Consider the following 14934-nt stretch of genomic DNA (forward strand, 5'->3'; position numbering starts at 1 on the left):
CCATCATCATCATCCTGAAAAACCCGCTTTGCCATTTTAAAAAGACAGATCCACTGCTTTCGTCACGTTGGAAATTACGATTTAAACAATGTACCTTGCATTATTATTCAAGGTAGTAGTACTACAGATGTGATAAAAAGTCCTGCAGAGTTCAAGACTTAACGGTACCTGAAAGGAAATGACTGCGCAAAAGGTCAAACAAAGTGGGACTTGAGAAGATCGACGGTCTTGCTCCCAAGGGATTAATGCCTCTTCTCCCGAGGCTTCCCCCGCTTCTTCTACTTAATTCCTCTGTCGACAAGTTGGAAATTGGAATTCAAACCACAAACCTAGTGCTTGTCATTTCATCACGGAGAAAGAAAGTGCGACGCTAGTACAAGTAAGAGTACAATTGTGACAACCGGATTTTTCACGGCCACGTTGTTACAAACCTGCATCCTGGACAGTTGCCTTCACCAAAGTCCCAAAATGAATGAATGATGCGTCGTAATCTAAATTCTTCATACCATGGTATTCCTAGAAGGTTTGGTCCGGAAGCAAATCCAAAAAATGACTTCTTACTGAGCAAGAATTGACCCCTCCATCCTACTTCGTCTCCCAAATCACCTGAATTAAACCAAGGATCGAGCGAGAGGAATGGCTGATCACTCCCACTTCCTTTGAGAGAGGCACCCAAAGGGTGTTGCTCGTTGTACTTTACGTATGCACAAGATTGGCCGCGGTCTTCATCAAGAGCGGGCTGACTCTGGGCCATGAAGAGGGAAATAAGTTGGTGAAAAGAGTGGGATTCCTTCTTTCTTTGGGCTTGGAACTCATCACTCAGCCGTGTCTTTGCCTTGTACGAGTTGAGGACAGGAAAAAATTGAGGGCTTTATTATGTAAATCAGCCTGGGTGTCTGTTCTGTTCAACGTGTGGAGGGAAGAAAGAGAGAGCAAGAGTAGTCTCTGAAAGTTGACGACCTTCACCACCTGGAACAACGCTCACGTGTAAGTGGAATCATTCGGTTTCTCTTTGACTCGTAAGCGACCAGCAAGGCACAATAAGATATTTTGAAGGTATTCGAGGCCAGGGTTGATTGAACGAACATTGGCCAAATAGCCATTGCTGGGTGAATATTCTGCCCGGACAGTAGGAGCTCAATGCAAAGCGCTCGAATAGAGGACTTTGTCTTAAGTCCATCCCAATAGGTTTAAATTAAATGTCCCCGTTGGAAATGTGGACTTAGCTACAAACTTTACGCGCGGGACCACGGTCACCTCGTTTTGTGGCCACCCATTTCACTGTTTTTGTCGTCAGAGAAAACAAGTACACGTCAGAGATTGGATTTCCAATGAAATTTCCAAAACCAATGGAAGGCGTCACTCTGTTGGCCTATTATTTCTCATGTTCATGCGTGAAACTTCTTAACGGTGTCCAGTCACATTTTACAATCAAAATTGACAACCTCTGCGACACTTTATAACCAAAAAGAACTCGAAAATGCCAAGTGATTAAAGCATATATTTGTTCATTTAATGGACTGCTCTTGGACTCCTACATATTGATTACAATTACATGACATTTTGACATATTCCTGCTTAAAGTTTTGATAGAATTGCATTTTTTTCGATTGGGCTGAATACGCCAATCCAGGAATCGCTGTGCAACTGTTAGTTTTCGTTCATTCGAAAACACTTAACACTCGAACAATTCGTTCACTTCATCCAAAAACAGTTCATAAAAAAAGTTCCTAATACAGATAAGTTTAAAATAAGTTAATACGATCGAAAGATCTAGCCACCTTAAAGATTTGGCCAAAACCTGGCCCAAAATCTGGATCGAGGAATGTTAAAATCATTACATAAGGTAGGAATTTCGCCCCTCTCTGGGCCAGCTATATGTGCTTGAGCTTGTAACTGTTTTGAATATGATTTTTACCAGTACCTTTTAGAAATGGGGCTGGTCTTTTATCGGCTTGATCTAAATTTCTCATTATATTCCTATATTATGAATATGCTTCTATCCAGGTGGACCGATTTGAGCGGGAAGCCTGTAGGGAGCCCAAGTAAATTCTAGTAGTGCATGGATAAGCAAACCTTGTTGAAATTACAGGAAGTTGATATGCAAAATCTGTCGAAATAGGAACAAATGATAATATTTGAACGCTATCTTCTCTTTTAAATGCGAATTCGAAGGGTTTATTGTCACTTGTTCAGCAGGCTGGGAATGATTATCTTTACCAATACGATCCATTGTGCGAGGTGATACGATTGTGCTTTGATAGAGAGCGAGTAATTTCCGATTGTCTCTTACTTAGAAAGCATCGATGTCGCAAATTGGAGCTGGCGCAGATCCACACTCAAACGTTTCTGGATCGAATTCGTTACCGGCTGAGAGTTGCTTGTTGATTTGAGTCAAAAGAGGGTATGGTTTTGAGTAAAGCCCCTTGAAATCGTCACTGTCCAATGATGTAAAGGCGACTCCTCCTAGTTCAGCAAAGTTGACAAAGTTAGCCTTGATGGCCACTGAAATCACGTCTTCATATCCAATCCAGTAGGGTCCATTTGTCATGTAAGGAGCTTGATAACAATCGTCCGTAATGATGCTCCATTCTCTTGGGGTGGCCTCGGGGAGTGACGGTAACTCTTCCGCACTTTGGGCCTCCAAGACCTCAAAATAAGCCCAATAGCCGGGAATGGCAGTGAATGGGCCGGCAGGAATGGGATCGGTGGCTGGGCAGTACAATCCGTTGCTTTCGGAGTCCTCCAAGGTAAAGCCTCGGCCCTCTCCGTTGATGCCCAAAAGGATCTTTTCCGGCGAAACACCTGGATGGAAGAAGATCATACATGGCGAAGAACTACTGAGGAAATGAAAGTATCCCACATACCCAAATCCAGGACTTGACGAACTCCGTCGTAAATGTTTTGGAGGTAACCTGGGTGACTCTCGTCTTGTTCTTCAACTCGAGATCGCATTGGAGAGGGATGTCCCGTAAAACTTTTATAAATAGCCAAGAATTAGAATCTTGAAAAACAGGTTTGGGTTAAAGCATACTTGCGATCCGGGCTGTAGTAACTGAAGTCATATGTAGCCAAACTGAAAAGGTCCACACTTTCCGACAATGCGGGGAAGTCGTAACCAATTTCCAGTTCGTTGGCTTGAACGTTTACCAACAGCATCAACATGAAATCCTCAGCATCAAATCTTTCCTTAAGGGCGTCCATCAATCTGACCAAGTATTCTTGATCATCAGGGTGAGATCCTTCCCCTTGTCCAGGATATTCCCAACGAACCTCCATACCAGCAAATCCGTAGGCTTTCAGGAATGGAATAACACTATCCACGAAAGTGTACCTTTTGATGGGATCCTTGGCCATAGCAGAAAATTTGGCACTACTGCCAGGCCAACCACCTGCAATTATGCATTAATAATCATCTATTATTTGATGAAAAACCTCATCCTAGTCAAATTCAAGGTGGTGAAAAACACAAAAGGCTTGGTCAAATCACGAACTTCTAGAAATGGGAACTGCGAAAGAAAGCAAAAATTTCTTATCTTCTAAACCCTTCACTTTATTCGAAACAAGCACTTGATACGACCACAAGATCTTGTTGAATACAATCTTGTTGAACTGTGAAGCTCGTTCACAGTCTATATTTCTAGAAGTTCGTGGCCAAATCCATTCTTACTTTAAAATTTGAACGGCACGCGAGAATGTTCCCTAGGTCTGTAAATAGTGTTGGAGGTAGTGTGTCTCACTTTCGAAATGCAAAGTCAACATTAACTTTCTATATATGCCCTAGTTTTTGTTTGAAGGATATCAGAGACAAAGTTATTAAATATGTTTCAAACATTAAAGTTCACCGAAATGAAAAATAGCGAAATGCTCTCAAAGCTTCCTGGTTAAAACAATGGTTTAGAACCGGAACGAATGAAAGGTCATTGGTCTTTTCTAAAATAAAGTAATCGCCATCCAAAGCAGGTTAAAAACGCTTCAGTACATCGTTATGAATCAAGAATATAAACTTAACACTCCAATGCGCTTTAGTTTATCCTACAAAATTCTCATCTTACCCAAGGCCAAAATTGGAATGAAGTCTTCATCTGCCAAGTCGGTAAACCGTCGATAGCCATTGTAGTTACAGTACCCGGGTTCACAATCCGTCGAGTCCAAATCAAACCATGGATCAGCCGCAAAAATGGTCCAAGACACATCGTCAATATCAGCCGCAATGTAGATCCCATGGGTACACAAGTCAGTGTCGATGGAACTGATATCAAATTTCACGGGTGGTGGTCTATAAGGACGAATGATATTGGGCTGTGTCTGATATGTGTCTTAGACATCACATACTACCTGTAGAACGACCAATTTTCAAAATAGCAGCCCACCGTTTTGTTGTGGTTCATTTGACCGCACACGGCCGAAAAGAGCACAACGACAACCAAACATCCCGACTGAAATCCTTTGCCAATCATTTTGACCGGTCCTGTTGCGGAGATAATCCTAACAGAATGCAATAACAAGATTTGCAATCTTCATCAGGATAATTATACGTTTCTGAACTTTCATTATCTATTCTTGTGACGTCGGATGAGGCACAATGCAATCCAGAGTTTAAACATGTACGGACTCTGCATACTTGGCATTGCAAAGGTTGCAAGCATCGTAGTTTGCTTTTGTTGATATCATATTCAACCTCGGTTTACGTACAAAATGATTTGTATAGTTGGAATTGTTTCAAACTTATAGGTGTTATACAAACGAATAGTATTAGGTTACACAAGTAAAAAGCATCTGAGCAAAGGAGTCTCCAACAGATTTTCTAGAATGAGAATTTACACAGATTGACTTGGCTTCAACTCGTTTGCCCCAAATGGAGTTCAGAGCAAGTTTTTTCTTTCAAGGGGAACCTTAAGAGCCTAAACACGAGACCCCTGGGACCAGGATGGTTTACAACAAGGTACTAAAGTACCTTTTCATAGATTTTTGCCCGTTCTACTGCAAGCAAGCCCCAGATGTTTTCCATGTGAGTTGGCTATTCTCGAGATGCGAATAATGAAGTCATGTCTCAAGACAGCAGTTTTGTTATCAAAGCTGATTTGAGGTAGAAAAGCAACTTACTTGCTCAGAAGGTCCATTAATTATGCAAACAGCACTTGATGAATGGTCAATATTTGAATCGTTGACATTAATCCTTGACACAAAAATCCAGCTGAAGTCTAGCTTACAATTTCCAGTTTTCCAAAGTAACGTTTCCAGAAACATTTAATGGCATTCTGATTGCGCATAGGATTTAGACTGGTCAGCGGTTAAATATTGACAGGTTTCGAGAGACATCAATCTCGGGATTCCGAGCGCATAAACTTGTACGATGGTAAAAGGATGAGAAGAACAATTTATTGTGATATACATGTTATTATTGTGTGAATGAGGAACAATTACTAGTCGCACAAGAGTTACCCGTTAAACCAACTTGTTGAATTGAAACACTATTCCTGTTTTTTTACATGGAGGTAGGAAGGTCTATGGTCGGGAGCCCCTTAAAATGGATCATTTCTGATTGCAGACCTTGCACCAATAGACGTCGTCGCATTGTTGGCTACACTTTTTCACGGGCATATCCTGGCATTTATTTTGTGTGACAGTACGGCACTCCTCCTTGGGAACGTCAGTACAAACCTAGAGACAAGCAAGGGGTCGAATTAATCTCTCGGCTCGGATGGAAAGGCCAGAGCGATGAGTACTAATGTACACATGACTTGGGGTTTTGTGCCCTTTTTCCCTTATTGTTTGAGTAAGTTTACCTCTTTCGGGACGGTTTCGCAAATATTTTGTTCCACCTTCTGGGACACGGGTCTACATTCCCTCTTGGGAACATCTCTGCAGACCTCTTGTGGGACTTGTCGACAGTTTTTTCGTGGAACAGTCTCACACACTTGTTTCGGGACGGAACGATTAATGGTGCGACAGGCTTGCTCGGGTACCTCGGTACATTCTTGGCGGGGAACATCGCGACAGGATTGCTCGGGAACGTCTTGGCACTCTTGTCGAGGAACCTTGATCGGAACCGAGTTGCACACATTCTTCAACACATTCTTGCATTCCTGGGACTGGACTTGTCGCGGAACTTGCTTGGGAACCTATTGAGGGGAACGAAAGGAGGCATTTCATTTTGATTGCGTCTCTTCCGCAAATCAGAAACTAACTGACCTTTTGAGGGACATTACGACAATCCTTTTTGGGCACCTTGTGGCACTGCCTTTGGGGAACATTGACAGGAACATCTCGGGTCACTTGTCTGCATCGTTGAGAAGGCACGGTCTTGCAAACTTGATTAGGAATCCGCTTGGCCACCTTTCTGCAGTCCACTTTGGGGACGGTCTCGCACACTTCCCGGGGAACTTGATGGGGAACCCGACGAGGAACATCGTTACATTGAGTGCGCTTGACCTTGTTGCACTGAGTGCTGGGTACATTCACGCATTGCTCTTTCTCGACTTGTTGACAAAGGGGAGCGGTGGGGACGCCGTATTCCTCATCAAGAACATTGTAAGATGCGGCCACGCTGTCGGCGTTGAATTGGGCCAACCCCGAGCCACCTCCACTACTGCCTTGACTTCCGCCGTTGTCGCAAACGGTTTCTTTAACCTTCTTACATTGCTGTGTGTTGACGGTGTTACAGACGTCTTCATAGACGTCGTTACATTGCTTCTCATTGACCGTGGAATAGACGGTCTCCAGACGCGTTTGGCATCGCTGCTCCTGGGTGGTTTGGCACTGTGTGTCAAACTTGGTCTCCCAAACAGTGGAGCATTTGTTCTCGTCCACAACGACGCATTCTTGATCCGGGACTTTCTTCGTGGTGGTGATGACGACAGTGTCACAAACATCCTCGAACGACTCTTGACACACCTGGTTGACAACCGTTTCCACGACGGTATCGACCACCGTGTTGGTGACCGTCCGGCATTTCCTCTCGGGCACCTGTTGGCATTGTTGCTTCTGCTGGGTGTCAAATACCGTGGTACAGTGTTTGCGGAACACTTGTTGGCATTGTCGATCGTTGACGACAGTGCACTTCTTCCGATTGACAGTCTGGCATTCCTGATCCTGAACTTGCTCATATTCGGTTCGGCATTGTTCCTCTTGGGTGGTGGTACATTCCTGGTTGTATTTGGTGGCACATTGTTGTTCCACGGTATCTGTGCAGACATTTTCTACCTTGTCCACGGCCTTTTGAACGCAACGTTCTTCTTGAATGGTGTTGCAACGCTTCACATTACGGATGGTGCATTTCTCCTCAGAATGAGGTCGGCAAACCTGTTTGGTGCTATCTACGCAGACCTCGCGACATTCCGGCTCGTTGAAGCAGAGTTTGCCAATGGGCTTGGATTCCTTCACTAGTCTGCAATTCTTGGCATCCTGTCCCAGAAGCTCCTTCTTTTGAGAGCTAACGCTATTAGGATCTTGATCCGTTTTGTCGCTGGTGTGGTTCTCTTCATGGTGGTGATGATGGTTGTGTTCGCCATGTGCCAAATCCGAATCCGACTGGAACTCGGGCGCCGCCCAACAGGCTTGAACGAGAAACAGGACTATGAGAACCTGAAAAGGAAATGGAACAAACAACATGAAAGTACATGGGTCAAATATTGTTCACGGTTGAGACATTGAAAGAGCTTGCCTTGATCCTCATGACTATACTTCAGCTAACAGGATCCAACTGAAGTTCTCTTTGGATGTATCTGGTCAGGTAACCCCCAAGCACTCGATTTCCAAGCCCCAATCAGTGCCTGTCAAGATCAGAGAACTGAAACTGGAAGGGCCAGCCAGAGATTCATTCATGGTTCATGGCAGTGGGAGTGGGGGCTCCAGAGTACCCTAACCAGTGGTAGGGGTAATCTGATTAAGTGAGCTGGTTGTGTCGCAATGTAGTACACCTTTAGCGGTGTGCAGTATCTCTCCCTGCCATCTCCTACTCGGCTTTTAAACTCCCTCCAGGCAAATTTTCCAACCCTCATCCAAGTTGCTCTGGTTCTATAACCCAGGCTTCTACTACGTCTTCCTCGAGTGAGTCAAAGATCCGCTTCTTTTTCTCCGTCTTTTCGGTCTTCTCCAGCTCCATCCATCCACCCACCCCTTCCTGCCCTTGTGGGTTGTTTACCTGCCTGCCAAATGAAGTGTTCCTCCCCCGCTTTATCCCATCACGAATCAAGACAACTGGGCTTCGTGTCCATCAGCCTGTCCAACCAGTCGTCCGTCCATCTATACCCCCACCCCCTTCCATCCCTCTTCCATCCCTCACCCCCGCCAATAGGGCAGCTGCAATCAGGGCGACAGAGAACAAAAGAGAGCTTCGAGGTCGGGCTGAGCTCTGGCCAACTCACCTTCATACGTCCGGAGAAAATCTCCTGATTAACAAAGCTTCGACGAGCCACTGGAATGTCCCAGAAGTGCTTTAAATCAAAATGCATCAACAAGGTGATGGCTAACGACAATGCATCTCCAGATTATTTCATCGATAAGGGACAAGTCAGGCATTGTTGTATGTACAAACCCATCGAATTCAAATTTTGTTCCATATAAGCCAAAGAAAAATATGAGCCATTAGACCACGGGTAGTGTACGAGAAACTCGTATTTCTACCTCAAGAAACGAACATGATTCTTTCCAACGATTCCTCATGTTCAGAAATCTAACGTGGAATTTTATTTTTGACGACCAATCTTAGAGGTCGCATAGTATCCAAGATCATTATTATTATTATTGGTACGTACTGTACCTCGAAAAATAGAGTTGATTCGAGAGATTGAGTTTGTCAAAGTTTTGGGTTTGGATGTCTTACAATTTATGCGCCTTATGTGGAGTGAAATGGTGTGAAAGACTTTATCGAAAAAAAACTCCCTCTGTGTTCAGGTATCGACGTAGGATATTCATCATGGAATAGAGAAGATTTTACATGTGTAAAACTCCAATTGCTGTTGTTTTTGTCATGTTTTTTGGTCGTGCAATGGCGGATTCTACTTGGCAAGCTTTCGATCTTCGTTGCAATTGCGAGTATTTTTTGCTAAAAAGAGTGATTCTACTTGTCAAACGCTCAAATATCTTAAGGATTGCCTAAAACCAATGCTTTACCTGGCCAACTTTCAATTGCTCTAAGGAATTCCAAGTTTTAGGACTAAAAGGTTGATCTTTTCGGATTTCCTTTCTGATTACTGAGAATGTAACCCCTAGCAGCTTAAGATGACCATTTATAATTGTTGCTTAATTTTATATTCACATTTGTAATATTTCTTACACAAAAGAATTAGAGCTGACAGATCTGGCTTGCTCTTGAATAAAGGGCGGATCTGGAATTTTGGTCAAAAACTTGTCTAAGTTTAACTTGAAACCTGCTTGAGGATCAACACCTATTTGTTTTCTACAAATATTAGAAGGGAGCAAACTAAAAAAAAAGAAGAAGACCGAGGAAGCAGAGAGGCCATTTTATACTCAGCAGCCTAAGAGCAAATTAGATCTGGAACATCTACCATATTTCTGGAATCTTGTACAAACACAAACAGCATTAACTGAAATTACTACTAAGCTTTTGAAGCGGAGAAATGAAGATGAGGAAAATGATTGGACCTTATATGGAGCCTTGTGGGACACCCAACTATCACTATCAGAGGACCATGGAACTCTGGACGCCTTAATATAGAGAGATTCCATTGATTTCGGTGAAACTAAGAAGAAATTTCGCCTTCAAAGCCTACGCCATCGGTCACTTCTAGGCAGAACTATTTCCTCCAAGCATTAGGAAACTCAGAGCCTGACTGAAGTATATAATTCCTCATACTTCGAAGAAAGCTCCACGCAGTAGACATCCAGAGACAACCGCGTCTCATTACCACTGTATGACGGCATGGTCTTAATTTCAACTCAAACGACTGAGTCGAAAGTTATTTCCCATCGAAGCAACAGAGTTGGCGAGTTCCACATGGTAGATTTCAATGTGACCGAGTTTATCTCAGGGGCGAGTGAATTGTTAGAATGAGATTACCTTTTCCGTTGTTGGTGGGAAACAAATGGGAACCCTTAGCCAAAGCATATTACGTCCCCAATTCTTGCATTGTGTTTATCCCTCCGATATTGATCAATTACGAGTGATCTATTGATCAATAAACAATGGATAGGAAGCAAAGAAAAAAAAATTCATGAATATGACTGATCCGCTTGTGAAATGAGGATTAAACACGATATGTTTCTCGATCCAAGATTGTCGAAACAAAAAAGGAACAAGAACTCCCGAGTGAAAGTGCTGAAATGGTCCCAACCAAAAGATAGACACAGAGTGTTGGGAAAAATATTTTTATGCTTGACAAAAGATCAATTTTCTTTCAAATCATCGTGTACCCTTTTTCAAGTAATCCTGTAAGTAATGAGGACTTTATTTGGCAAAATGTCACTTGTTCTTGGGATTGTCATTTTTGTGACCAAAAATGGGATTTTACTTGGCGATCTATCCATTTTCTGCGGAATTCCCAAGTTTCTGGGTCAAAAAAGAAAGCCTTGATTTTAAATCTATGTGGGGCTACCATGTTTTTGTGCCAAGAAGGAAATTTTATTTGGTAAACTGTCAATTCTTCATGGAATTTTTTGGTTTGGGTTTTCATAGGCTTTTCTTAGTGTAATCCCCAGTACCATTGAAATGAAAGGTTGTAGTTCGTCTACTTATTACCTTGCAATCTTTATATAATATTTGGTCTACCAACGAGTTCGGGTTATTGGCAGACGTAGCTAGTCCTTGAATATAGGGTTGATCAGGAATTATATATATAAATTTATCCAAGTCTGACTTGAAAGATGCCACTGGATCAACAATGCCTACGTATTCCCTACGAATATTAGAAGGAAGCACGTTAAACAATGAAGGAGCCCGAGAAAGAAGAGATGTGGACTTCATCGTTCGATCTTCGACATTCGATTGCGTTCAAAGAAAGACGTTTCTTTTTCGCTCCTATCGTAGTTGTTGAAGCAAACTGGGATTTTGTAGTTGTACCCTCGACCTTCCCAAAACTGATAAAAAGGCTGGGAAAAGCTCTTGGGTCAAGGCCTTTTCGGCGCCCGTGGATTTCAACACTCCTAAACATAAGAAATGGAAATCAAAAAGGCTGAATCGTTTTCTTACGCCGGTGTCACGAAGCCTGGTCTTGGATTTTACGAGTGAGACGTCGAATGCCAATCGGACAACGACAATCATCGCTGACTTTCTTTTTGATGATCTGAAGCTTGAGAAGCATGAAGTAACGAAAGTGTCCAAGGTTCCAAGTCCTCCCTCAGGGTTGAATTGTTCTAAGAAAACTGTTCGCATATGCACGAAGGAGGAAGCCATCGTTCAAGATCGTTTTGGCACCCTCTTTGAATTCCAACGAACCTACGGTGGGATTGAGTGGAAGTGCCATATTCGAGGCGGAAGAAAGAACTCCAACCTCCGTTTACTGAATGTTCCAGTCGACGATATTGATGAGGAACGCGTGCTCGGTGTCATCAAGGCATTTTCCAAACCGCTAACAGGAATGAAAGACGAAGTCTTTGGTCAATATCACGATCCTCGACTTTCGGGAATCTCCAATGGAAATAAGTTGGTTCTAATTGAAGTAGTTGGAACTGTACCTGAATTCATCGAGATCAACTCACGGAAAATTCGTGTTTTGCACCAAGCCATCCCGGTCGATGTTTAGCATGTCAAAAGACGGGTCTTTTCAAAGCATAGTGCCCGACAAAAGGGGATCTGGTGGAGCTGACCGAGGCACAGCGCGACGCTACAGACGAGAACCTGACTGACAAGCCCGGAAACTTTCCAGCTAGAGATGGAAGATAAAGAAAGCAATAAAAAGAAGAGCGCTAGGGCAAAGCCCAGAGAAACTACCGATATTCTCGCAACAGGATCGTCACTTGACGAAAAGAAAAACCGCAGTTCGTGTAAGAAAACGGGGATCATCAGTCGACCGACCATGGTAACTCGTTCTGGACCTCCTAAGATAGGACAAATCCACGATACGCCCCCTAAATCGGTGAATGACATAGACTCAACGGGCCAAGATCTCAATGATCCCCCAAGGGGTGTGAGAGACTGTTTTAAATCTTAACTAATCTAAACGATGTTATCATTGGCGGTCGTTATTCTTATCATTCTATACGTCTTTGTTCTGATCTCAAGGGCACGTGATAGCCAGGGGTTGAACACCAAGGAAGGTCGAGGATCAGGGAAACTCCAAATGCTTGCATTGGATGACTGACTCGAACGTTGATATTGGGTCCATGTATTGTATTCCATCCGTCCTGAATGACCTTGGTTACATGGAAAACCTGGATGAGGGTGAGCAGTGATTACTTTCTGTCAATGTGCGGTCCATTGTCGCCAATTTAAGCAAAATTAATGAAGTTCTACACAAACAAAAGCCAAAAATTGTAACTTTGCAAGAGGTTTGGCAGGTCGACAAAGTGCAATTAACTTTCGGTGGTTATCACCTTGAACACTTGACTCGTTCAGGAGAAAGAGGAGGGGGCGTGGGTGTGCTAATTCACAATTCCAATCCGTATAACCGCCGGAATGATCTGCAAATAATGTCACCTGACTGTGAAGTCCTGAGGGTTGAAACCCTAGACTTTTCTATATTTTCAATATATGTTCCCCCTAACGCAAATATTAAAAAAGCCATTTTAGACCTGGACCAACAATTAAGCCAATGCAAGTCACAGCCCTTGTTTTTGTGTGGTGTCTTTAATATAGATTTTTCAAAACAAAATTCTAGGACGGCCATTTTTATCGATTTCATTTTGAAATTGCAACTCTTCCCGTTGATATCATCACCAACTAGAATAACCCTGACCAAGAGCTCACAAATTGATAACATTTTTACCAATTACAAAAGCAATATGAAGTGTGGTGTATTGCTTTGTGACATATGTGATCACCTTGCACCTTTTGTTTCCCTTGGGAAAAGAAATTTCATCAACGAACAAGAACTACCCCATATTCATAGATCAACTGGGCCTAAAAACATGAAAAAGCTAAGAAATGCGTTAAGACATGTTAATTGGAACATTATTCCTGACGATCCTGTCGGATCGTTCTCAAATTTTAATAATTATTTCGGAGGACCACACCTAGATCTTTCATAGAGGAGACCTGCTCGATATGTTTTGCTCCATTATTTGCAAGTGGAGTATTCAAAGGAGTTGACCCAAATGTCATTGAGCGGAATTTCATTCCGTTCAGGGCCATATTACTCTCAGTTACCCAAGAGTAGATTCGATCTAAGTCTTTTGCAAGGCTAATGGAATCTTGGCCATTCCTGCCAGAAACTAACTTTGTATCGTCAGCATAAGAAGAAAGACTGGCAGTAATACTAAACTTTAGAAGCACGGCAAAGAATATTATTAAAATGGAGGGGCCCGTAGATGGAGCCCTGAGGAGCACCTGACTTGACATCATGTGTGTCACTCAGTGACTCTTCAACCATCACTATTTGTTTCCTATCATACATGAAGCTTCTTATCCAATCGAGAACCTTGCCTTGGATCCCAATGCCATGAAGTCTTTTCAACAAAAGGCAATGATCAACGTTATCCATTGCGAAGTTTTTTGGCCAAAAAGCAATTTGTACTTGGCAAATTTTCCATTTTCCATGGGATTGCCACGTTTCAAGTTTCTTGTTCGTGACGAATAGGGAATTTTACGAGGCAATCGGTAAAATCCGTAAAATCCGAAAAATCCGGGGGAAATTCATTTGGCAAGCTTTTTCTTAGATTGGCAAGTTTTCTTCATATTTAGAATAACGTAATGCGTTGCTTAAAGTCTGAAATGCTAAACCTTGACTCATTCATCCCAAACCATATTCCAGTGGTTAATGCACTGTCTAAAAAGGGAGGATTTTACTTTCATTATTTTTGGCCAAAAAGGTGGATTTTACTTGACAAATTTCTAATTGAAATTCCTCTTGAACAGCACAAAATGCTCTCTAGTAAAATCGAAATAAAATAGGCATGCACCTCCGTACATTCGTTAAAAATATGTTATTTGACAATTTTTATGTGCAAGACTCAAACACTTTGTTAGATGCTTTTACCATTGACAAACTTATTTGCATTTAAGAGCCTTGTGTACTACATCATAACTAATCTCATAACCGCACAGACAATGAAGGTGTTACTAAGATATTAAGTAACCATCAAAAGGAGATGAAAATGAGCTAGTTATCAGGAGTCATTGACGTAAAATTTTTAATTATTCAATTTAGCACATTGTTAAAGTAAATTGTTTAGTAAGTCCACTTGAAAGATGGTAAGATTAATTGTTAAGGTAAAGTTGTGGATTTTGGACTATCCTGGGGACAATCGTTAGACCTCTTATCCATTTTTTCATGTAGTTTAACATTTGTTATATTTCGTCACTTGGTGTCCATAATACAATATATTTGGGACAAGATACAATTTCAATCTAAGGAGCTAGTTTCATAAGCAATGCCCGATTTTATTTTTGTCTAAACTGATCCTTTAACTAACAACTGGCAAGACAATCAAGCAGGGTTTCAGTCAGGGTGGGCAATTTTGAGAATTAGCGTGACTTTTGGACACCAAGTGGACAAAAATGTCCAAAAGTGGACAAAAGTGTCCAAAAGTGGACAAAAGTGTCCAAAAGTGGACAAAAGTGTCCAAAAGTGTCCAAAAGTGGACAAAAGTGTCCAAAAGTGTCCAAAAGTGGACAAAAATGTCCAAAAGTGGACAAAAGTGGACAAAAGTGGACAAAAGTGAACAAAAGTGGGCAGAATGTGTCCAAAATTAAGTACAATTGTGCAAAAGGGGATTGACAAGCAAACACTTTTAAACCCTAAATCATGTTACTTCTTTACCAAATCTAGATGTGAACCAGCAAATAGAATCAGTAATCAATAAAATCTAAGCTTT

General features: G+C 42.1%; 2 protein-coding genes across 2 annotated transcripts; both read right to left on the reverse strand.

The window, feature by feature from the left end:
- Positions 1-2150: 2150 nt before the first annotated feature.
- Positions 2151-5138, reverse strand: LOC131888756 (probable chitinase 10). The gene is made up of 6 exons (XM_059237685.1): positions 5107-5138; positions 4339-4488; positions 4056-4279; positions 3035-3392; positions 2868-2977; positions 2151-2805 (listed from the first exon to the last, which is right to left on the reverse strand). Exons 1-6 carry the CDS (start codon positions 5121-5123, stop codon positions 2294-2296), a joined length of 1371 nt encoding a protein of 456 aa, XP_059093668.1. The 5' UTR covers positions 5124-5138; the 3' UTR covers positions 2151-2293.
- Positions 5139-5343: 205 nt separating this feature from the next.
- On the reverse strand, positions 5344-7978 carry LOC131888755 (axoneme-associated protein mst101(2)-like). The gene is made up of 4 exons (XM_059237684.1): positions 7667-7978; positions 6196-7587; positions 5790-6125; positions 5344-5664 (listed from the first exon to the last, which is right to left on the reverse strand). The coding sequence occupies exons 1-4, from the start codon at positions 7676-7678 to the stop codon at positions 5536-5538; spliced, it is 1869 nt and encodes a 622-aa protein (XP_059093667.1). The 5' UTR covers positions 7679-7978; the 3' UTR covers positions 5344-5535.
- Between the last annotated feature and the right edge of the window lie 6956 nt (positions 7979-14934).

This window comes from Tigriopus californicus, chromosome 10 (genome assembly GCF_007210705.1).
Source record: "Tigriopus californicus strain San Diego chromosome 10, Tcal_SD_v2.1, whole genome shotgun sequence".
Classification (NCBI taxonomy): domain Eukaryota; kingdom Metazoa; phylum Arthropoda; class Copepoda; order Harpacticoida; family Harpacticidae; genus Tigriopus; species Tigriopus californicus.